The sequence below is a fragment of the Glandiceps talaboti genome, chromosome 21 (assembly GCF_964340395.1).
Source record: "Glandiceps talaboti chromosome 21, keGlaTala1.1, whole genome shotgun sequence".
Taxonomy (NCBI): Eukaryota; Metazoa; Hemichordata; class Enteropneusta; family Spengelidae; genus Glandiceps; species Glandiceps talaboti.
Window position 1 is genome coordinate 8,461,586 of NC_135569.1, and position 25,595 is coordinate 8,487,180.

Here is a 25,595-nt window from a genome sequence, read left to right on the forward strand (position 1 = left end):
CCACAGAGGGTGCTGTTTCAGAAACGTGGGTCGGATTTCCAGAAATATGATATAGGGTCACACTTGATATACAGTATTGGTATTATAGGCAATTACTTCATTATAGGGGAACACAAGTGAAGCATGTCCCCATGGACAGTACCACTGGCCAACTCTGTAAGGGGGGGAAGGTACCACTGGTTAGGTCTGGTAGGAGTGTGTGGCCAATTGCCAACCCTAGACCCCATTTTATAATGCTTCTGTATAAAGAAAATAAATCACACAAAAAAATTGTAAAAAAAATTGGTTGTAAAATAGGTCAAGACAATATTGACACTGTTTGTTTTGAATAATACAGCTTGAATTAATATGTCATATATTTATATTATATATTAATTTTAGCTGTATTATGCAAAGCAAACCATATTGTATAGACGTATTTTATTGATCTTGGTGTGCGATTGTCTACCTGCCATTTTTCCTGGTAAGTTTATTAAAATGGACAATGTAAATAAACTAGGTAAATGACAGCAGATAGATTTATTAGCAATAAATGGTGACAGCTAAATTTAGTGGAAACAATAGCATTTAATTTATAAGCCTGATACAATATATATATGTGGTGTATGTAATTAGATAGAGTTACAAAAACCAAGTCACTAAATGGTTAACACTGAGAAAGGAGTCTGTGAACACAACAAGGAGGCAAAGGTATGGGGAATTTTCAGAAGTACATATTTAGCAAATCAGTGACAACATTTGGATGATCGAACTGGACAATTTATGTTAATCGGAATGTATTTTATAATCCTCTGTTCGGTTGTTAAACTGTAGCCAGCCTTGCTTACATATAAATTGTGTACGATCAGGTTAGAGTTTGTTTTACAAGTATGAAGGCAACTGGTATATCCATGTGGAATTCGGTGATCAAACAGTTAGAGTGGGCTTAGCTGTAAGTTGTTGAGTCTCGTACGTAATTCAAGCATAGCCGGCAGTCATGTATATTTTGAGTAGCTATTGATTATGATTTGCATTACATATGTACCAGAGATTACTTGCACTGGTACGCACGCATACTAGTGGTATTTGCACTAGGGGTATTATTATAATTGCCAGTTGCCATCTTGCCTGAAGAGTAATCCAGTCTATGATATGGCATACCCATTCTGTATTTGTATCACGTGGTACCCCCTAACATAGTAACAATAAACGAACCGCTCTTCTGTGAAGAAGATTAACAGTGTTCAAATACTTTTGGTTTGGGTTTCACCAGATAAGTCTCAGGAGAGGGATACTAGTTTGTGTTTATAGTGAGATACAATGTATGAATATTGTTGTCATAGTAACTCTATACTCACTTCAAGTATGTTATTCAGAAAAGAAGAAAAACTGAAAATGTTCTCTACAGTGACTGAGTGCATTTGTATATTAATACAAAGAAAACAATGACAACACACAGTTCTTGTTTGAAATTTCAAGAAAAAAAAACTGATGTGTTAATTCTCTCATCTTAATATTGTCTTTCACCTTTGACCCTTTTTCAGATAAAGCGTCAGGAATGGCTGGAGTGGCCTACCAAAGGACACAGTCCATGAGGGCAACTATAAATGAAGGAGATGATGATGAGATAGTGAGTATAGGTCTATATTTATAAACTGAATTTAAGTACCTGGTACTTTTGGTGATATTAAAAGTAGTTAATAACTGGGTGTTAATTATAGGCGGAATCTAAGACACTTGTTGCTGGTATACCACAAGTCATGTATATACCCAGGGGCAGAGTACCAGTTGTCAGTTCTGGTAGGAGTGTACGGCCAATACTACCAACCCAAGACCATATTTTAGACCTATTTTGACCAAAAAAACAATACCCCATTTTAGACCATTACAGTTTTTTAGAAGTTACATCAAATTTTAGACCAAACGACATTTGTCATAGGTCCATATTGTGGAAATGGCAGGTTGCAAATGCAGTTTTCACTCATGTTTTTTTCCCTCAGGAGGCAACAGTGTATAGGCGTATATTAATGACATAGTTATGATTTGGTAGTCTGAGACAGTGAACCACATATTAGATAATGTACAGTTGACCCCATTTAGACTCTTCAGCTCGAAAAAAACAGACCCCATTTAGGCCAATGTTTAAGGGCCAGAAAATGCACCCCAAAGGGCGGCACATATATGTACTGGTATATTCAAGTAGGGGAGTAGCCTCTGGGGGCGGTACCAGTGGCCAGCTCTGGTAGGAGTGTGTGGCCAGTGCTGGAAACCCCAGGCCCAATTTTAGAACCACTTTGACCAAAAATCAATACCCCATTTTAGATCATTACAGGTTTTTAAAATGAAAGTTTAGACCTAAATACATTTTCCTTAGGAGGCAACATTTTGGGGCAATTAATGGCAATTATGATCTGGTAAAGGACAATGGACCACATTTTAGTCCAAGCAAAATAAAAAATAATGCAAAGTGGACCCAATTTTAGACTCTTCAGCTTGAAAAAAAACAACCCATTTTAGACCAAAGGGCTAGAAAACACACCCCAACGGGTGGCACATATATGTATATTCAAATGAGGGGAGTAGCTTCCCCTCCCCCACCAGGAGTAGCCTAGCCCCCCCCCCCCCCCCCCCCCCCCCCCAATCGGTATATATTGTCCTTACATCTTTTCTTTGTTTATACTCTAGGACTGCATAAGTTACAAAGATGATATGTTAAAAACAGTTTTCATTTGGATTGGTACAATATTTACTCTTGGTGGATTATGGTTGGTGTTTTATTGGAGACCAGATTGGAAAGTGAAATGTATGACCAGTAGATGTGCCTTAGCTGATGCTACATGGGTTGTGATCAAGGTAAGTGAAATGTACAACCAGTAGATGTGCCTTAGCTGATGCTACATGGGTTGTGATCAAGGTAATGGTTTTATTTACTAAGTGTATATTACACATTTTTACTTTGTCACTGTTATAGACCCCTGAGGAAGGACTATTACACTGGGTTACAACCAATATGCCCTCTAATGGTAGCCAAATTTTGTTGATGTGAGTCAAAATGAGAAAAATTGAAATTTCTTGTGAGTCGCCACATAGTAAGAGATAGGAGAACACCAAATTTTGGTGCGTTGCTAGAAATTGTGTGCGTCAGTCCCAGCGCATCAAATTGGCTTAGAGGGCACACTCGTTACAACATACATGTACGTATGCTGCCCCACTTGTCCATCCGTCCGTCTGTCGGTTCATAATACGTCATTTCTCAGACATATGCCATATCTGGAAATATATTTGGAAATTTATAGTTGTACACAATAATATACATTCAGATTTTGATTCAAAAAGTAAAATGGTGGCAGCAGTTAGCTGATAAATTTGGGAAGATGTTGGCTTCTAGCGATGATGTTGTCAAAATGTTAAAAGATGTTGGGCTCTAGAGGGCTCCCTATACACTTGCAAGATTAGAAAGTTGAGAATATGGTTTGAGATGCTGTTTTTGAGTCTATATATTTGGTTTAAGTTGCCAAATTGATTAGAGAACATATACATGTACTATAGATTCCTATTTTCATGGTATAATGTGAAATTGTAAAATTGTTACTAATATGTTGAATTTGATTTCCACTAGGATGTATACACACGAGATCATGTTTCAAGAGTTGAAACAGTTCGTATTGATGAGAGAAGGTAAGTGTGTGTGTGTTTGTGTGTGTGTGTGTGTGTGTGTGTGTGTGTGTGTGTGTATGTATGTATGTGCATACGTGCCTGTGTCTGTCTGTCTGTCTGTCTGTCTGTCTGTCTGTCTGTCTGTCTGTCTGTCTGTGTCCAGCTGTGTGTGTATATATGTGTGTGTGTATGTGTGTGTGCTTGTATGCATAAAAATTACAACTACATGTAGTACTGTAACAGTCAGTTTGCTATGTATGTATTTGTGTGTTACTTTCATAAAGGTGATATACAAACATTTTATAAAGTATTCACGTCAACTTTTATTTTATCTTTCAGTGAACTGAAAACAGCCATTCTAGACATTCTTAAAAAGGATGTGTTCATGAATGGATGCCAGCTACGCTTTTTCAAATACCAAAAATTGAAATATATATGGGATCCTGCAGACGATGTTTTTAGAAAGCTAAAGTATGTATGGTTATCTATTCTGGTCTGTTGGAAATTTATAAATCTCAACTATATGTATGTTAGTGATGAGATCAATAGTTCAATGTAGGATAAAAAAACCCACTAAATTCTTTAACTTTGGGGGGTGTGTTGTTTTTTAGGCATTTTAGTTCTCATCGTATAAAAATAATTTTATTGTTAAATGGAATCTGTTTTGTACCCCAAAATACAAATACTTCTTTAAAAATGTGTCGTCAAATTATGAAATGGAAGAATATTTGACGGATCTTCTTAATAGTGTATGAATAAATATTCGTTCAAATTCCTTAGAAATAATTTCTTAATCTAGTGTTTTAAATAAAGTGGCTGGCTTTGTTGATAGTCTCAGGATATCACTCACAAGCCAAATTGTACATGTTCAAACAGAAAATGTGAGATTTATTGCCTGGTCATTCTAACCTATATATATATATCAATGTTGCAGCAGTGTTGTGGTGCATGAAAGTCTAAACCAAAGTTCTTGATTTTCAAATAATTGAGGTTATGAAAGTATAAATGCAGACCTCATTTACTTTTGTCCTGAAATAAAGTTTATAATAATAATAATTATAATTAATTAAACTCCGTTATTTTTCTGCTTTTTACAGGGCATTAGATGAAGGAACCCAATTCAGTGAACTGCATGACAACTACCCAGGATTGACAGTAGATCAACAAAAGAAAAGGTATGACTTGACACTTTCCCTGTCTATATTTGATATGATAGACTTTGATAGGATGACCAGTTTTTGTTGGTGTATTGAAAATATAACACATGGGTTCAGGCAATAATATCTCTGATTTGGTACAAAATTCTTGAGTCTTGCCAAATAAATGTGAGATGAAATGGAGTCATGATTGTCAAATGGTTAGGGTGGCTGGCTTAGAATCTGCAGGTTGCAGGTTCGAGCCCCATTGCTGCCGTTTCTTTCTGAGTAGCTAAAGTCCTTGGGCAAGATTCAAACCATGACTGTGCCTCAGTCAACCCAGCTGTATAATTGGGGACCTGGTAGGATAGGATTTAATCCCGAGTATGCACATAATGAGGCCGCAATGAATTGTTGCTCCCCGGGGAGTTGAGGAAGTGTAAATGGCCATTGTGTCGCTATAGATCCATGCCAGTGGTAACAATTTTAAACGTTTTGAGCACAGCACAGGAAAGTGCTGTAATATACAAAAACAGTACACAATTAATGTTCTTTTGTTTTACAGACGATATTTGTATGGTGAGAACGTGATTTTAGTTCAAGTTCGTAGCTACTTTGTTTTGTTCATTCAAGAGGTATGTGAAAATCCATGATATAAATTATACCAATGATAAGAATTTAAAAAAAAATGTCATATTTATAAAGATAAAAAAAAATTGAAACCATTGAAATATTAAAAAAGTCAGTGAGGTAGCTCACATCATGTAAAACTAGAATGCGATTTAGGGTTTTGAATTTTGATTTCCCCGTTTCACCTAGAATGTAATGAATTCAAAACCCTTATTCATACGGATTCCAGGCTATTGTAACAGTTTCTGGAAGGTAGCAGACTGAAATACTAAATTTTGGAAATTGTTTTCAAAAAACTTCAAAAATTCCAACTTCATGAGTAATGAGATTTTAAATATTTCATATAAATTCATATCATCAAATTGTGATAAAGATAAAATTTACACTGGCTTGAATCTTATAAAGATTTCTTTTTCATGATAAAGGTTATAAATCGCTTTCATGACAATATATTCTGAAAGGATATACCAATATTCCAGTTATCAGAGAGAGAGAAAAGATTTCATGGTTTGACCACTAGGAGTGCTGTTCACAATTTAGTTTCAGGCTAGTTTAGCATTGTAACATAAAGACAGCAGGCATGAAGTTACAAGTCCATGTTATTCTTCATGTAATGTTTTATTAGCAACTGCCAGTAATCAAAATATGCCGAACTACCACATACAGTAATGCTTTCAATCACTTTTTTTACACACATTTTGTTTGTAGCTTTATTCATTGCCATACAATCAGCAGCCATGACTAAATCTTAGCCCTTACTTTGCCAAATCTGGGTTTGACCTGTTTCAATCCTTGCATATGAAATGGCTGGCTCTTTGGTAACTGGAATATTATGCGTTGTGTCATTTCATTGATACCATATTGTCAAGTTCCTTAAATATTTTCACTTCATCAACATTGACTTCAACTTCATTTTAGGTTTTACATCCATTCTATGTGTTCCAACTGTTCAGTGTCTGTCTATGGCTTTCTGATGAATATTATTATTATGCTGCGTGTATCATAATCATGTCTTCTGGCTCCATTGGAATCTCACTCTATACAACGCGAAAGGTAAAATGAGAGAAAAGGATTTAGAATTTGCCCACGTAGTCAAAGTGTTTCTAACTATATAATACTATTAGATCTTTTTATCTGTATTACAAGTCTGCTTTTTGCCGCAGAGAAATTTAACCCTGCAGTTTCAGTTTTGATATTTGTTTAGTTACCTTCTATATATGGGCATGTCATTGCCATATTTGGATAAAAAATTTTGAAATTGGTTTTAGTTACTTTCTATATATGGGCATGTCGCTGCCATATTTGGATAAGAAGTTTTGAAATTGTTTGAATCTACATTTCAGCAAAATACTACCAAACATGAACAAAATTATGCAAATGATATGCAAATCATATGTATAATTTATGTAAATGTAGGTAAATTTGGAAGGTTCTACTACTCACTGTGGCTAACAGCAGACTTATTTAGATACAATTTTTTGTTTTGCATGACTAACCGATTAATACGCTGCATGCTCCTTTGCCTTCCTCTTTCTATCAATAGATGTTGCATCCTTTTTATGTATTCCAAATATTTAGTGTTACTTTATGGTATGTTCAAGAGTATGCTTTGTATGCTACCTGTATAATAGCAATGTCTACTATTTCTATCACTATTTCTATGGTCTCCTCACACAGGGTAAGTTAAGATGTACTTGTTTGTGATTTAACACTAGAACTTTTCTATACTTTCATATTTATAACTTAGTTATTTACTTAGATTATTATTAACTTTATTTCTTTTAAATACCAAATTAGAAATGTAAAATTTTCAAAACGGTTGAAATAAAGTTTTATCTTATCTTATCTTATCTTATCTTATCTTATCTTATCTTATCTTATCTTATAGTTTGTAATGTACCAAAAATCTCTTCTTCTTTTTTTACCTTTGCTACACTTTTAAATCAACGCTAACTCTAATTGTCCAGTGGGCATGGTTTGTTGTAGTAGCTATTTATGTACTAAACTAATTTACTTCATAGTGGACATATGGATGACAATTTGTTATTTTATTTTGGATTTTTAATCTATAAAACAATGTTCTCACGACTTCCTACTTGAAAAATCAATGTGTGTAACATAGACGTAGTCTGCATTTGTAAGTCAATACAGTGCAGAAGATTAATAAATGTTTAAAATGTTTGTTATTGTACGTACAAGTTTGAAAACTGTTCTGTTATGATATTTCTTTGCAGCAAAGTGTAATGCTGCGTGACATGGTGAAATCATCTCATGAAGTAGGTATCACCAGGGGCAACGGAGGTATGTACGACCATTACAACTATTGACTAGAAATTGCTATGGTCTTGACATTTTATAATAATAATAATAAAGAGTATTTATAATGTGCCTGATAGTTCTCCAGACACATCAGTAGTTTATTAGTTGTTGACAAGTTATTCTAACTATATAATACTATAAGATATTTTTATCTGTATTACAAGTCTGCTTTTATGCCGCAGAGAAATTTAACCCTGCTGTTTCAGTTTTGATATTTGTTTAGTTACTTTCTATATATGGGCATGTCATTGCCATATTTGGATAAAAAGTTTTGAAATTGGTTTAGTTACTTTCTATATATGGGCATGTTGCTGCCATATTTGGATAAGAAGTTTCGACATTGGTTTAGTTAATACTTTGTAGGTACGATACTTTCTATACACATAACATGGGCATGTCGCTGCCATATTTTGATAGGAAGTTTTGAAATTGACTTTTTAACAATTTTCACTGCGTGTGGTTGTCTGATCTAAAAACAATAACTCCAGTCACAGTTAGCTTTAAATGTTGATTATCTTGACTCTTCAGATGTTGAAATGATAGCAGAGGATGAGTTAGTACCTGGTGATGTACTTGTTATACCACCTAATGGCTGTCCTATGACTTGTGATGCTGTGTTACTCACTGGAAACTGTATTGTCAATGAAAGTATGTTGACAGGTAAGGATGATGGTTAATGTGTGTCTACAGGGTGTAGAATCCATGGGACATGTTGTTGAACATTTCGAAATAATGATCATTTCAAAGGAGGCTATATGGTATTCCACTATCAAGGTTGCTTCTTCCGAACAACACCCTAGTGGCCAAACTATGCAATCTTTTGTTTTTCTTACTACTTGACTATGACATTTATAGATTGTTTTAGTTATTTAGAAAAATTGAAGTATGTTGTGGTGTTCCACTATCAAGGTTGTTTCTTCCGAACAACACCCCTAGTGGCCAAACTATACAATCTTTTGTTTTTCTTACTACTGGAATATGACATATTTAAAAATTGTTACTAGAAAAAATGAAGGAAAGTTGTCATTAAAAGAACAAGATACAAGAAAACATATCAAATAGTGCATCAACTATAGCTGTAAATATTTATGATCAGGAAAATAAAAATAAATATGTCTTTTTTTCAGGTGAATCTGTCCCAGTTACCAAAATACCATTGCCAAATTCTGAATCTGAACGAAGTAACTATTATAACCCAGATGAACATAAAAGACACACTTTATTCTGTGGTACTCAGGTCATACAAACCAGGTACTATGGAAGTGAGAAAGTCAAAGCTGTGGTCGTTAGAACAGGTGTGTGGAACAATTTCCTTAAAGGCCCATGATTCAGTCCCAGGTTCTCACATTATCTTATCAGTGAAGCCATGAATATTGGGATGAGACTTTTGTTCTGAACCATTTTTTTCTGTGATAGAGAACTATTTTGATAATCATGTTTTTAGCTCCCTGTCTTTAGAGAGAGAGAGAGAGAGAGAGAGAGAGAGAGAGAGAGAGAGAGAGAGAGAGAGAGAGAGAGAGAGAGAGAGAGAGAGAGAGAGAGAGAGAGAGAGAGAGAGAGAGAGAGAGAGAGAGAGAGAGAGAGAGAGAGAGAGAGAGAGAGAGAGAGAGAGAGAGAGAGAGAGAGAGAGAGAGAGAAAGAGAGAGAGAGACAGAGAGAGAGAGAGAGACAGACAGACAGAGAGACAGAGAGACAGACAGAGAGACAGAGACAGACAGACAGACAGACAGACAGACAGAGACAGAGAGAGGGGGGATGTGGGGGGAGAGATATGATGTATGTGTAATATGTCAAAAGACAAGTCTGTAAGGCAGTCAATGAGGGTACACTGTCATTCAATGACATTATGATGTCTTGAGACACAATTAGTATATGACAATATTGTATCATGTATGTTATATATTTACAGGGTATAACACAGCCAAGGGTACATTAGTCAGAGCTATACTGTATCCTAAACCTATGGACATCAAACTATACAAAGATGGCATTAAATTTGTACTTGTACTTTTGTGCATGGGTGAGTTTTACAGTATTTTTTAGACCCAATGGGGAGTTTGTGAAAATAGGAATGTTGTGTGTACATGATGGCAGTACTTTCTATTTAAGTACTTTTCTTAGAAATGACAAAGTCAGACGGATACTTAGTCTGAAAGGTCCAGTCATTTGTCTATTTATGTAACTACTTGCTGCCTGTGAAGTGAAAGCAATTTCTTGGTCTTTCAACCTAATATATACTATGAACCATTTGTTTTAGTAATGTTCCAGATGTAAACTATATAAGGCCCAAAAAGAGTTGTTTCTGGTCAGTGCACACATCACTTAAATACCATCACGTCGGTCTTTTTGTATGTTTGTCCAGACCATGCAGTCTGTAGATTTGTGGGGAACACAAAAATAACCCTCCCTACTTCAGTGAAGACAACTGCACAGCCAATCATGACCAAGCACATAACATCTGCCCCACATACACACTTGCTCTAAAGTACTAAATAAAATGAACAGTAACTGCCATAAATAGTAGATTAAGTGACAAGTTTGTTGAGAATAAAAATTTTTTTAAAAAAGTTTCGCTCATCGCACCATTTTAGACAAAATTTCCTGACCAGAAACAATTTTTTTTGTTGGCCAAATAGAAAAACGACCTAATTTCAAAATAGGGTGAGTAGGTAGGATTTTTTTTAAAAAATCATTGATGTGATCGCACTTTCTGTAGGATATGCAGAAGACATCATGTGGTACGCTGTATTTCGCCATCTTGTTTTGATCACGAGGCAATTTTTGATTTTTCGATATTTTTTTCAAATTATCAAAAAAAAAAGTTTAGGGTCAGCAGTAAAAAAACTACATTGGGTCGGTTACCGGAACCAAACAATTTTTTATTTGGGCCTAATAGTAAATTAATATTTACAATAATAATTTTACTTGTTGTATTGTTTCAGTGTGTATGGTATATTTAACTAAAATTTCTTAACATTTTACCCGACAGCCGTACTTGGATTTATTTACACAGTTATTATCCTGGCTCTCCAAGAGGTAAGTTTTAAAAATGAAACCAAATTACCTGAATCAGCGTTGTCTGATTCAGTACAATGATTTGTACTTGTCTATGTGACTACTAAAATCGTACGGCGCAACAAAAATCTTACTAACATTTACAAAGAGTGTAAATACCCATGCAGGAAACCCCCATAATGATTGACAACATTGAAAAAACAACACTAATCATTATTTTCAACACTCTACTTTAACACTTGATATGGCTTCTGTAAACAAATGTAGCAAATCATACAAACATTTGACTTGAGTGTTACTAGTTGTAGAGGATACTTTCACTCACAAATGTCAAAATTTCTCGTTTAATACCACAAACTTTATTATGAGGCATTTAATCCTAGGAAAAACACTGTGTATAAATGAGTCAATTAACATTTATTTATATTAATTATTTGATATATTGGGTGTCTTATAATAGGCTGGATGTGGCTTTTCCCTCTGTATTGTATTATCAGTGTGTTTGCTATAAAAGGGCAACTGCAATACATGATGGTTTCCCCTATGAGCCATTCAAGTACTACAAACCCAACTTGGTAAGCCAGCAAGTCGGGTATAATAAATATTGTCTATTTTGAAACCCCACTTGTTTGGTTAATGGCTTCATCCTGTAGTGAGTGGGCAAAATCTACCTGAGTTTCCCAGTCATTTTACCACAGCTCCCATGCAATCAAAATTACCATAGATTGTATGGAAAACATGTCACTTTTACCCTTTCTCCATTTCTGTCTCAAGGGTCCCTAACCTTAGCAAACACACTCAGCACTTATCGATAAATCCATATAGGATACAGTAATTAACAACAACAACAACAACAACAACAACAACAACAACAACAACAACATGAACAGTACGGATTTATGTATTTTCAGTTGTGCTACAATGCCATTGGCGCTATGTTTTGTATTCCAGACAGCTGTATCAGACATAGTACTGAAATCCTTGGACATCATCACCATAGCGATACCTCCTGCGTTACCAGCTGCATTAACCATTGGTATTGTGTACGCACAGACACGACTACGAAAACAAAACATTTACTGTATTAGTCCAACTAGAATCAACTTGTGTGGAACCATGGATGTCGTCTGCTTTGATAAGGTCAGAGGTCAAACAGCATGTACTTATTATTTTTAATATTCATTTATCAGTCCTCAAAGGATATATTGTTTACAGGTCTAAACAATAAACAAAAACAAAGTATACAAAAAAAACCCGGAAAAGGCGAGTAAATACAAAGACAAGCTACACAAATACACAAATACAACTTTAACATCGATTTAACAAACTGACGACTGATTGGACAAAACTCTTTCTGTGTCAAACTTTGGAGCATTTAAGACAACGGTATCTTCGGCCTGATGGGAGAATATCAAAATATGCATTAAGTGGATGTTTGTCGTCAACAGCAATCACACGTGCCTTGTGCAGTATTGCACGATCAGTAAGGTTAGAGAAAGCAAGAGTAGGCAGGCCCACAGTTTAGTGGACTAAGTATAGATTTAGTTATATGTCTAGAAACTCACTCAGACTCATTTGTCTTTATCTCGCTATTATTCTTTTAGTACCTACAGTTTGTTTAGATTTGTTATACATGTATAATGAAAGTGATGAAACTTTGATAAAAATTTATTTTGGGTACAAAAATTGTTTTAGCAATGTAAGCCAAATAAGTTAGTTCCAAAATACAAATATTTATAGTCAAGTGTTTTGATTAATGATCTTTACCTGGTAATATCTGTTGGCATTTTCACAAGTTTTTTACCATGGTTCTCTACTGTTGAAATCTAATTATGATATGGAAGTTTATTTTGCGTATGTTTGAGGGTTCCAAATTGAAAAACTGACAGTACTTTTTTGAGTATGTATATGATGCTATTATACTATGCACAAGGCAAGTTGAACCAAAAAATATGGAATTTATACCCAGGTTGTTCTATGTCATGACAACACACGTCTATGTCACAACAACTGCATGTCTATGTCACTGGTTCTGCTTTGTTCGAAATATGAGTCAAAACGTTCAAAATTGCCATTACTTTACCTAATTTTTCTTTGATATTACTGGCGCTGGTATAATTATGTTATTCTCCAATATTTTTATTCATACAGCTGGAAAAAACTCATGACCTAAGGGGTTTTGTCACTACAAGTTGCTGGAGAAGTAGTGACAAAGACCCTTTAGGTCACTCATATTTTCCTAGGCTGAATGAAGATGTTGGGGAAAAACATCTAAATGTGTTGTACAAGTTTTAGAACAACATGTGTATCATTTGATAACTGTCATTATTTCCATCTCCAAACAGACTGGTACACTAACTGAGGATGGTTTAGATCTAATGGGAGTTGTACCGGTCAATTACGCTCGGTAAATATGACATTATTGGCTTGTCTGTTTGTCTATTTGTTTGTTTGTTTGTATTTGTTCTACATAATTGCATAGCAGTAAAGTTTCATCCCCAGTAGCATTCAGCTTTAGATATTTAACATGTCATTAAGTTAAATGTAGGGGATCGAACTGTCATGTCAACTGGTTTAACTGGTCTGACTGTCTTAGCTGATAACTTGCTTTCCTCAGTAATATGATTCTCTCAAACCATCAATTTCAGCCGAACATGACACCTTACCTGTATAGTCAATACAATAAGTGGACATATACAATAAGATAACTTTATTTTCAATCTCTGTAGTTTTGATCCCATGGAAACAGAAGCATGGCAACTACCAATCAATAATTTGTTAATCTCCATGACAACGTGTCACTCACTGACAAGAATTCAAGGAGAACTTAGTGGAGATCCTCTGGATTTAAAAATGTTTGAAGCAACTAAATGGGTAGGTATTACTTAGCCAATCACAATGTGACTTCTTTGAAACAACCAATCAACAGGCTTCTGAAGTATTAGGTAACCCTACCCCAAAAAATTTTTTTTTTTTTTAAATAATAAAAAAATAAGAAACCTTAGGGAGTAATTACCCTGAAATCGAAATTTAAAATCTTTCCAGACTTCACCATGTGAAAGCTTTGTTCCTGGTCCTTTCGGAAATTAAAATAGAAATTAGGAGCTGCATAATGCATTGTCTTGTTTTCAAGGATATCAATAATCTTTTATATTTTCCCATAGAATTAACAAAGTATTTGGTGGCCATATTGGATTTGGTGGCCATATTGGATTTGGTGGCCATATTGGATTTGGCAGCCGTACTGGATTCTAAAATGACTTCATTGTGATAACATTTTGACCAGACTATTTAAAAAATGTGTAGTGTCCCTTCATTGTTTTCTTGATTTTAACTGATAATAGTTTTTAAGTTTCCTTGAACAAAGTAACATAAAAAGTTTTAATGTCTGAGACACATTTTGATTATATAGCTGTTAAATGAATGGGATTAATCTTTTTCTTGCTCACCTAATATTTCAGACTCTACATGAACCAACAACAGTAGAAAGTACAAATTTTGATATGTTAATGCCAACCATTGTCAAACCACCAGGAGCTGTTCAAAATGTGAATGAAGGCAGAGCAACAGTTGATGGTCAACCGGTAAGGAAAACACTCAACTTTTAAAGTACAAAATGTACAAGTAAGGAGTAATGCCACTAAAATCCATAATTTTGTAATATGCAATATTCAACATGAGCTGAATATTCAAAGTATTATTTAATTAGCAATTGATATGGTTTGCTGGGTCTAACCGTCATACCGGACTAACTCTTAAACAATCTATGGAACTATGAACAGGTCTATATGTAATATATGATGACGACGACGACGACGACGACGACGACGACGACGACGATGACGACGACAGAAAATGAAGGCATTCTGGAGAGGAATTTCATGGTTTCACATCACATAAATTTTTCTTGCAGAATTGAAACTACAGTGTGTGTTATAGACAGACACTTTCTAATGTGTTCTGTGAGCAAAAAATCCCCTGGACTGTTGTCTGAGTTTTACCAGATCAGATCCTTGCACACTACAGTGTAGTTAATTCATGAAATGTTTGTTGATTTGTGTTGCAGCAAGGATTGGAAGTCGGAATAGTTCGTCAGTTGCCATTCTCATCTGGGTTACAAAGAATGAGTGTTGTGACTAGAACACTGGGTGCAGATCACATGATGGTTTATGTAAAAGGAGCCCCTGAGAAGATATTGTCATTGTGCTCAGTTAAAACAAGTAAGTTGTGAAGATACTGTCACTGCTCAATTAAAACAAGTAATTTTTTTAAATTACTTTTGGTGTATAGATGGAAAAATGTTCAAATGAAAATGATCGTATCAGAGATGTGCATGTTTGGTCAAAAAATGTTATTTTTGTCCTGGGCAGATCATTGCCCTGTGGTGGGAACATTCTTGAGGATGTGTAGATTAAGAATTGTTCATGATATGATGATTCCGTCAAGGTCTCAGAGAGAACAAATATGATGAATCTGTTCAATATTTCTCATTCTGCCAGATTCAGTTCTTATGCAATGAGATGAGTGAGTACCTTTGAATTCTTTATCTATTGTTGTGTTTGTTTTTGTTTTACAGTTCCGGATAATTTTGAGAATGTTTTGCATGGTTATACCAGTCAGGGTTTCCGTGTGATAGCGATGGCCAGTAAACCATTAGACCCCTCCATTCAATGGCATAAAGTACTCAAAATGAACAGGTATATATTTTAGTGTCATAAGATCTCTGCATGGTTTCAAAACTATCATGGCTAAATTCTTGGTACCTGCAATAAAATTCTACACCTAAGTTTGTCATAAAAATAACGACTTCGATTTCTTGGTCAACACCACAACTTCCACTCCACATGCTACACATAGGCGCGCGTTAGAATAAGTCGACCACCTTGTTCTATTTTGACCCTCTAGCATGAGATAAAATGCTATTGCAGGTACTGAGAATTTCTGAAATGTGGATGTTGAAATATTTAAAGAATCATATACACGAACATGGTGAAAAAGAAACTGACATGAGCACTTGAAATTTTTTATAAATTCCTCCTTTTTCAGCCTCACATGTTCATAAGGGATTTTGAGTCGTCTTTTCATACACAACATATTAGACTATCAACGAGCAATATTTATCTGGTAATTGCTGTATATAAAGTTGAATTTAGACTGTAAGGTATGTTGAATCGTTCCACCCTCACTGATGTGTGAGGGTGCCCTGTCATGGCGTACCTTACAGACTAAGTTGAATTATTTACATGTGATTAAATTAGCTTTTTGTTCTTTATTGTAGAGATGATATTGAATGTGATCTTGAATTCTGTGGATTGTTAGTAATGCAGAATATGTTAAAACCAGAAACATCACCCGTTATCCGAGAATTGAACACAGCATGCATCAGGATTGTCATGGTAACAGGTAAACGAGTAATTTCTGTTGTTCTACCTCTTGATCAAATATTTACAAAATTTTGAAAGCTTCGATCGTCTTCAGATGGACGTTACTCTGTCTACGCCATCTGGAGTAAACAGTCTGATAATATTTGTCAAAAGTTTACTGTCACCAAGGAGAACTTGTTCAGTATAGAAGTTTCTAAATCTTGTCTTACATATTTTGTTTATTTCACCAGGGGACAACATGTTGACAGCTGTAAGTGTGGCCAGGAAGTGTGGTATACTTAAATCACACCATGATGTCATCATGGTAGAAGCTTACCCTCCAGGTGATGAACTAGAAAACATTAAATGGAGATATGCTGATAAACTAGAGACTAATACTGATGTCGTAGATCCTGATCTTGATCCTAAGAAGGTCAGTAAGGTTCACCATTACAACAAGTGACTTAACTTTTGACTTTTAGTTCAAGTGATATTCACCTTTGACCTGTTACCACAAAAAAGACTGAACCTGTAACCTAAATGATATTCACATTTGACCCAGAACAAAAACACCTTAACCTTTGACTCTCAGCACAAGTGATAGTCACCTTTGACCTGTTAACCAAAGTGATATTGATTCCCATTTCACCTGTTGCCACAAAAAGGACTAAACTTGTAACTTTTTGCCAAAGTGATATTCCCATTTCACCTGTTGCCACAAAAAGGACTTATCTTGTAACTTTTTGCCAAAGTGATATTCCCCATTCACTTGTTACCACAAAAAGGACTTATCCTTTGATTTTTAGCCCTCAATAGTTACCTTTGATCAGACCTGCTAAAACAGATTTCTTACCTGTAACCTCTGACCTTTATATAGCCCAAGTGATGTTCACCTTTAACCTTATCGTTCCACTGATAAAATTGCACTCGTTATTTGCAGGAATCGTTGAATGCTATAATTGTACGGATGGATGACAGTACATCTAGTAATTATCACTTTGCTGTTGATGGTAAATCATTTGGTGTCATCAGAGAACACTATCCATATCTCCTACCTAAGGTAATTTTTTTTTAAAACACGACTCTCTTTCCAAAATGAAATTTAACTAATTGAGAAAATTTCTCTGGACTTCCAGATTCAAAGAGATGCTGCAATTATTTGCTTTTAATTTGTAATGACCACTACTATATACTGTAAACTTGGAAATTTTCACTGAAAACTTATTTTCACTTATTTCACTGGAAAACAAAAACGCAAAAATAAGTAGTGACTAAAATGACTTCTTGTACATAAACACAATGTACTAGTCTGGTAATTAGTAAAAATTAGTAGTGACTAAAATGCCTTCTTGTACATGAACACAATGTACCAGTCTGGTAATTAGTGAAAATAAGTAGTGACTAAAATGACTTCTTGTATATAAACACATAATGTACTAGTCTGGTAATTAGTACAAATTAGTAGTGACTAAAATGCCTTCTTGTACATGAACACAGTGTACCAGTCTGGTAATTAGTGAAAATAAGTAGTGACTAAAATGACTTCTTGTACATAAACACAATGTACTAGTCTGGTAATTAGTAAAAATTAGTAGTGACTAAAATGCCTTCTTGTACATGAACACAGTGTACCAGTCTGGTAATTAGTAAAAATTAGTAGTGACTAAAATGCCTTCTTGTACATGAACACAGTGTACCAGTCTGGTAATTAGTGAAAATAAGTAGTGACTAAAATGCCTTCTTGTACATATGAAATATTATTTCAAGTGGTGACTAAAATGTCTTCTTGTACATGAAAACAACGGCAATGTACCAGTCTGGTAATTAGTAAAAATTTAGTCTTTGAGAACTAGCTGAAGACTGTAAAATTGTAAAATTTTCTAATAGCAAAAATATCAAGTTTTACAGTATAACTTATACATTAATACACTAATATTGGTATTTGCATGATATGGAACTGTTGTGCCTATATAGGTCTGTGCCAAGGTAACAATTGTACAGTGCTAAGATCACAACATTCTTTGTAGAAAGCTCTTTATAAAATGCATACCATGCAATTTATTTAGTTTAGTTTATTTCAGTAAAACAACAAGATCGACAGAACAGATGTAGAAATAAAAACTGTAACTGTAACTGCAAATTGTTCAATTAATACTTGGATAACCCACAAATTCAAAGACTTGTTTCCAGTGGGGTCCATACAGTGATTCAAGAAAGTGGTGGGATTAGCAAAGGTGTTTAACTACATGGAATAGGAAAGAATAACAGAAGTCGGGAAAACGTGGAGGCAAAGTAACTGATAATGAATAAACTCGCTGTTTTTAGTTTCCCTGATTTATGATTGTGTCTGTTACAGATTGCAGTACGAGGTACAGTGTTTGCTAGAATGTTACCCCATCAAAAGGCACATTTAGTTGAGGCTCTTCAACAACTGGACTATTCAGTTGGTATGTGTGGAGACGGTGCCAATGACACAGGAGCACTGAAGGCAGCTCATGCCGGTATTTCGCTATCTGAAGCTGAAGCCTCCGTAGCCTCACCATTTACATCTAAGACACCCAATATTACATGTGTACCAATCGTTATCAGGTAAAGGACTTTAAACCGACTGGTTTGTAATCTACACATTGCTACTTTGATCTCCTCGTGGTAGTTTATTTCTTTAATATTTAGATAAATGTCTTTGTCTAGTTTTCATCATTTCTCTTGAATTAAAAAGGTTGAGATGAAAATGATCGTCTTTTCTTCCATTAATTGTCTGATATAATTATATTGACAGGGAAGGCAGAGCAGCATTGGTCACATCCTTCAGTATGTTTAAATACATGGCACTGTATAGTATGATACAGTTTGTATCTGTTATGATACTGTATTCGGTGAGTGGATGACTTATAGTAGTCATTTGAAGGGAAATAATACACTTTCTAATGAAATGTGAGAGAGAGGGAAGCAGGGAGGCAGGGAGGCAGGTAGGGAGGGAGGGCAGGTGGGTGGGCGGTTGGGCTTGGGCAGGGGGAGGGAGGGAGGGAGAGAGAGAGAGGGCAAGCAGGCAGACAATTGGAGAGAAGAGTCTGTTTATCTGTCAATCTGTCTGTGTAAGTCTGTGTTTGTCTTTCTGTGTTTGTCTGTGTGTGTCTGTCTGTCTGTGTGTATGTATGTGTGCGTCTGTGTCTACATGTGTCTGTGTCTATGTCTGTGTCTGTGTCTATGTATGGATAAGTTGATGATTGAATACCTGTCTTTTGTCTAATATTCACTATCAATACCTTTCACCTTTGTTGGTCCTGTTTAATTTCAGATCCAGTCCAATCTTGGTGATATAATGTTTCTATACATTGATATCTGTATTATTACCGTTGTAGCTATTCTAAGTAAGTGTCTCTAATTCAATTACAATGAATAAATCAAACTGTATTTCCTTAAACTAACATTCAAATGTATGAAATGTAACTTCTCATATTATCATCCACATATACCTGTGACATTCTCAGAACTTCTGTGATAATTTATAACTTTCTGTGATTGAACCATTGTCAGTTTGTATTTCCATTGAAAGTAGAGAATTTATAGCAGATGTCATACATCAATGGACTTGATGTAATATAGACATAGTCACCACAATGTAAAAAAGAATTATCTTGTTGCTCCAAATATGTTGTATTATTCTGTCTGTATCTTACCAAGTAAGATATGATGAAAACTAATCAGTTCAGGTGAATTGTTTACAAAGAAGCTATATACATCAGAACATTAAAACCATCGCTAAACAGAGACGTGGACTGATATACTTTACCACCTGTCTGGGACAATATTCTGAAGTCGCCCATGTGAAAACAACGCATGACTTCACATCCCTGAAGAAGACCTGAGGACTCAGGTTGCAAGTTAGGATTTATCCAAGTATTTTGATGCAGTATAGAGTTTTTATTTAGTTGTAAAGATTCAGGTTGTTTAGCCATGAGAAAAAAAGTGAAAACACTTTCGATACCCAGCTTAGAAATATTGATTTTGTTTGTAATTTCTAGTGGGCAGAAGTGAAGCATACAGAAAGATAGTAACCAGGAAACCACCAACACAGTTGATGACAACACCTATATTAGCTTCATTAATTCTACAGGTCATTGTACAAACTCTTGTACAAACAGCTGCATTTTTGACAATCAAGGCACAATCCTGGTGAGTGAGTAAAAAAACTTTTATGGGAAAACCTCAAGTGACGACATCACAAATACCGTAATGTTTTCGTCTTGACATGCTCAGTGTGCATGTCAAGGTAAAAATGAGGTTTTAGAAATGTTTTCACAATATCCTGTATACTGGTGAGATTTGCCTTAAATAAAAAGAGTTATATCTGAGCATACACATCAGATAGAGTTGTGGGATATTCAGCTTACAGTATGGCTCTCAGTTCTTGTCCAAAAACTGCTTCTAAACAACACACCTAGTGGCTAAGCTATGGATTCTTTTGTTTTTTTTCTGATAACTAGATTATGACAATTTGCACAATTATTATATCATTGCAGGTTTACACGAGTTTAAACACAAGCAGTTCAAAGTGTTTTTAGTATCAGAGCTTTCCATCTGTCTTGGTCGATCCCCATCAGAATGACAAATTTCATAGTTACCATTGACGGATCTAAAAACTCAAGTGCTAAAATAAACTTTGAACCCATGTAAATCATGTTATCTACCAAGTTGCTGATTATTCTTGGTTATTATTTTGTTGTAGGTTTACACCCTTGGTTCCAAATGAAGAGGACTACTATGAAAATATAGTTTGTTATGAGACAACAACTATTTTTCTAGTGTCTGTCTTCCAATATCTAATTGTGGCCGCTGCCTTCTCTACTGGTAAACCCTACACCAAACCTATATATAGGAACTGTGAGTACAAGTTGTGACTCCCATTTTTTAGAATTTTTTGTGCTCAGTCAATCATAATTATAATATCTCTAATTGGAAGGGCATTTTAAGAGGAAGGCCACTTCAGGAAATAAAGGTATTTTTTATAAAATTCTGAAGAGTTATTTCTTGATTTCACATCCCATAATATTCACTCGGTTGCTAAGAAACAGTCAATTGAAACTCTATTTCACCTGTATTGTTCTCATACTGGTCCACCATTGCATCATGGGACTTACCATACATGAATATTCATTAGATGTACACTGAATATTCATGACTCATAAGAGCTTATTTCCTTTAGATAAATAGTCATGAATATGTCTTGTAATAATATGTCTACCAAGACCTTGTGGCAAAGGTGTATCACTAGCACTGAAAATCCAATAGAGGTGAACAAGTTTCAATTTGGTATTTCTTGGCAACCAAGCAAAATTTATGTGATGTGAAATAATGACACGACTCTCTAGAACCCAAAGTTTATGAAAATACCTTTATTTCCTGGCAGGACAATCTCCTTTAAAATAAAATTCAGAATTTCAAACCTTGTCCATTGGAGGTCATGACAACACACATTTATGTTACTGATTACTGTGGTGCTCACAATATGATTAAAAAAACACTCAAAATCATCATTTTCCCCACTTTTACATAATTATGATTTCTGAGGTATAACTATGTTTTAAATATTTAGCGTCAAATGGTTTTGTCAATGCTCGTCCTTTGGGTTATAGTGACAAGGCCCCTTAAGTCACTTGTATTTTTGGCTGGATGAAGACAAATATTATGGAATAATTTCTAATTATGAAACTTAGTGAATATTAATGTATTTATTTTATTTTCTCTACAGATTTGTACACAGGAGCTCTAACAATCCTGGTTATATTCTCCATCATAATTGTAATGCTGCCAGATGAAAATTTTGGATCCTTCTTTGAGGCAAGTATAATTTAATATTTACTGGAGTCATGATGAGGGAATGGTTAGAATGGCCAACTTGGAATCTGCACAGGTTCTAGCCCCGTCACTGCCATTTGTTTCTGAATGGCAAAAGTCCTTGGGCAAGATTTGAACCATGATTGTGCCTCAGTCAACCCAGCTGTATAATTGGGGACCTGGTAGGATAGAGGTTGTAATGTGAATACTGTAATCCTATACGTGTATTTAGTTTAGTTTAGTTTAGTTTATTTCAGTAAAACAACAAGATCGACAGTGCAGATATACAAGTAAAAACTGGTACAAATTGTTGAATTACTTGGATAACCCACGAAAGTCAAAGACTTGTTTCCAGTGGGGTCCGTACAGTGATTCAAGAAAGTGGCAGGATTAGCATAAGTATTTGACTACATGGAATGGGAAAGAATAACAGATGAAAAGGAAAGCTATCGAGGCAAACATTGTTTTATTATTTACTGGAGTCATGATGAGGGAAATGGTTAGAATGGCCGACTTGGAATCTGCACAGATTCAAACCCTGTCACTGCCATTTGTTTCTGAATGGCTAAAGTCCTGGGTAAGATTTGAACCATGATTGTGCCTCAGTCCACCCAGCTGTATAATTAGGGATCTGGTAGGATAGAGGTTGCAATGTGAATGCTTTAATCCTATGTGCTTATAAAGGCTACAATGGATTGTATGCTCACCAGGGAGTTGAGGAAGTATAAAGGGCTATCGTTCTGCTATATGATGTATTTGTTACCATGACATTTATTTAAACCTCATGTACATAGCTGGTTACATCAATTTCTTGTCTTGTATCTTACAGTTAAAACAATATCCAAAGTATTACTTCCGTGGTGTAATACTTGCTATAGCACTAGTCAATATGGTACTATCATTTTTGATTGAGGTAGGTACCAAACTCAGCTTTTTCTGTCATTTTTCATTTTATATATCAATTAAAGTGGCCATATGGATGAGAATTTGGTATTTATTTTGGATTTTTATTTGATAAAACAGCTTCACTATGTTTTTCTACTTGAAAAAATAATGTGAAATAACATATACCAAGTCCATGTTCACATCTCAATGAACGGCAAACCATTAAACAATGTGTAAAATGTTTGTTATTGTACGTACAATAACAAACTTTTTATACTTTGTGCATCTTTTTGCAATGTATTGAGTTATGAACCTGGACTTGGTATATGTTATTTCACATTATTTTTTCAAGTAGAAAAACATAGTGAAGCTGTTTTATCAAATAAAAATCCAATGGGAAATATATTAGTAATAGTAGAGTTACCTTATTTGGAATCTAGTTTTTTGAAGAGACTATGTAGGTTTCATCCAAATCACTCAGGCGTCATCAGCGTAATGATGTTATGGCGTTTAGTCAGGTGACCTCCTAGTGGTATCACCTGACAGTTAGACTATTGTAAATAGGTGAAAGATGATATCCACAGTCATGGTTGAGGGACGGCTGGTGGGAAATATATTGATCATGGTTCCAAGAATCAATCGGATTGTAAAATGCATTCATTTTGGAATTATTATAGTAAATTTGATTAGTTGTACTGCTGCAATTGATAACCTTACAGAAAGTACAATAAGTTATTTATGTGAAACACATGAAGTACCTTCACATACGTACAGTGTCAGCCACTCAATATTAAGTGAAACTTATGGTACAGTTTTTTTTAATTTGCATATTTTTTTGAAAATTTTGTTTTGGTTACAACTTTAAATCTTCAAAAAATTATATATCTATCATTGCCCTGAACATGAAGTTGTGCGGCAACGCAATATTTGCGCTATTTTTTAATTTGCATATTTTTTTCTTTTTTTTTCTTCCAGTTTGGCATCATTCCAAGAACGTGGTTAAAGTATATACTGGAATGTAAATTCTGTCGTACTACACAACCTTCCAAGAAGTTCAAGTCTCTGGAAATAGAATTAAATGGAAATCCTGACTGGCCGCCTGTAGAGGGCACTGTACAGGGCACCACGCACGATGAAGCTTGCAGTACAGGAAGTGACAGTAGCAAGAAAGAACTAATGAAAGACGTGACAGAAAACTCAGCACTTCAAACGAAAGGTGAAGAATCTACGCAGTTTTGATTCAAGACACACCACTGCCATCTTTTTTCAACTTTCTTATTTTTTCATAACTTTTTTTATTTATTGTCTTTTAACAAGAATTCTCAAAATTATACTAAATTTTTAGTCAAAAATATAAAGAAAATGACTATATGAGATAGAGTAGTAGACACTTGAACCTATTTTTAAATGAGCTTTTTGGGTGATTGGAGCATGAACTGTTTTAACAAATATCGAAGCACTCCTTTAATAGGAAATTATAGTATAGTGGAATTTCTTAAAGTGATCCATTTATTATAGTAGTATATTCAAATATTGATGTTTAGGGAAAATTTTTCCTGTCAAAAAACATTAAGATGTTGATGTTTAGGGAAAAACTTTCTCTCTGACCAGCTAGAACACAGTGGCATATTATATGAGTTGAATTGTCTGTATCGTTAAAATGGACCTAAGCTTTGACTACGGTATAAGGGTGTTTCAGATTAGATAAGAAACAACAAACTAACACACTGTAACAAGTGATGGTTTAGTTTGCATTGCTAAGTAGAATACCTAGAAGTACTTTTCAACATGCAGCAAAAGTTAACCCCCCCCCCCTTAAAAAAAAAAGAAACACAAAAACCACACACACACACACCAAACAAACAAACAAACAAACAAACAAACAAACAAACAAACAAAATTATGGCAAACAAACTTATAAACTCAGCTTATGCCTCTGTAGTGATTGTAACAAAAAAGTGATGTAATTACATGATTGTGTATTTTCTAAACAATTGGACCATTCTGATGGCTTTACCTCACCTCAATGGAGCTTGTGGAGACGTTACTCTCAAGTATTTTTAGCGCAACTGAACTGAAGGTCAGTCATGCTTTAGTCATGGCAAAGTGTCTGTGTGTGTGTGTGTGTGTGTGTGTGTGTGTGTGTGTGTGTGTGTGTGTGTGTGTGTGTGTGTGTGTGTGTGTGTGTGCGTGCATGTGGATTTTTGACTTATAGAGGAGTATGTATAGATGAAGAACTGTTGATGAAAACATACAATCATGATATCCATATTATATCTAAGTTTTGGTAAAAAAATTAAAACTTTGAAACAACTTTGCAGATCTACATACTAAAACTTTGTAAAATAACATCTTGGATTACAATATCACTTGTGCACAGAACCATTGGGACTATATTTATATTTAAAAAAAATTAATTTGTCACTTAAAGTAGTAAAATTTAGAATCTTCTCTCTTTGAATATTCAGACTGAAGAGCAATATTTTGAAATACTAACATTTTAAAGAAAGAGATAACTTAATTTGACCTTGACCTTGACTTGTGTGATTTTATTCAAAATTTGACACTACCGTAGTAATCCAGTCTTCAGTTTACTAAGATAGGCACAAACTAAATCAATTGTTCTTCAACATGACATTCACAAGCCATTAACGGTCCAAGTGCCACAAACCCGCGGGCTTGCCTGACGAAAACGGGTGTCATAAAAGTTGTTTGCATCTCTAAAGCTGTTTGTAGTGTTACTTATAATAGCCTAATAAATTGATAACAACTG

The 25,595-nt window shown here is 34.9% G+C and overlaps 1 protein-coding gene across 1 annotated transcript in view; it reads left to right on the plus strand.

Annotated features, from left to right (window-relative positions):
* The window catches only part of LOC144451132 (polyamine-transporting ATPase 13A3-like), a 63,634-nt gene extending 39,497 nt beyond the window's left edge, over nucleotides 1-24,137 (plus strand). The window contains exons 2-30 of the mRNA XM_078141904.1: nucleotides 1,524-1,609; nucleotides 2,665-2,832; nucleotides 3,599-3,657; nucleotides 3,976-4,107; nucleotides 4,734-4,811; nucleotides 5,338-5,407; nucleotides 6,321-6,455; nucleotides 7,637-7,703; nucleotides 8,250-8,381; nucleotides 8,849-9,016; nucleotides 9,631-9,741; nucleotides 10,711-10,761; nucleotides 11,692-11,876; nucleotides 13,082-13,143; nucleotides 13,466-13,610; nucleotides 14,198-14,320; nucleotides 14,803-14,956; nucleotides 15,313-15,433; nucleotides 16,015-16,139; nucleotides 16,351-16,532; nucleotides 17,040-17,159; nucleotides 18,456-18,688; nucleotides 18,879-18,975; nucleotides 19,398-19,470; nucleotides 20,125-20,275; nucleotides 20,829-20,983; nucleotides 21,852-21,940; nucleotides 22,767-22,850; nucleotides 23,798-24,137. Coding sequence (XP_077998030.1) covers nucleotides 1,524-1,609; nucleotides 2,665-2,832; nucleotides 3,599-3,657; nucleotides 3,976-4,107; nucleotides 4,734-4,811; nucleotides 5,338-5,407; nucleotides 6,321-6,455; nucleotides 7,637-7,703; nucleotides 8,250-8,381; nucleotides 8,849-9,016; nucleotides 9,631-9,741; nucleotides 10,711-10,761; nucleotides 11,692-11,876; nucleotides 13,082-13,143; nucleotides 13,466-13,610; nucleotides 14,198-14,320; nucleotides 14,803-14,956; nucleotides 15,313-15,433; nucleotides 16,015-16,139; nucleotides 16,351-16,532; nucleotides 17,040-17,159; nucleotides 18,456-18,688; nucleotides 18,879-18,975; nucleotides 19,398-19,470; nucleotides 20,125-20,275; nucleotides 20,829-20,983; nucleotides 21,852-21,940; nucleotides 22,767-22,850; nucleotides 23,798-24,061 — 3,620 coding nt within the window. The 3' untranslated portion in view covers nucleotides 24,062-24,137. The remainder of the gene's footprint in view (nucleotides 1-1,523; nucleotides 1,610-2,664; nucleotides 2,833-3,598; nucleotides 3,658-3,975; nucleotides 4,108-4,733; nucleotides 4,812-5,337; nucleotides 5,408-6,320; nucleotides 6,456-7,636; nucleotides 7,704-8,249; nucleotides 8,382-8,848; nucleotides 9,017-9,630; nucleotides 9,742-10,710; nucleotides 10,762-11,691; nucleotides 11,877-13,081; nucleotides 13,144-13,465; nucleotides 13,611-14,197; nucleotides 14,321-14,802; nucleotides 14,957-15,312; nucleotides 15,434-16,014; nucleotides 16,140-16,350; nucleotides 16,533-17,039; nucleotides 17,160-18,455; nucleotides 18,689-18,878; nucleotides 18,976-19,397; nucleotides 19,471-20,124; nucleotides 20,276-20,828; nucleotides 20,984-21,851; nucleotides 21,941-22,766; nucleotides 22,851-23,797) is intronic.
* Nucleotides 24,138-25,595: the final 1,458 nt, after the last annotated feature.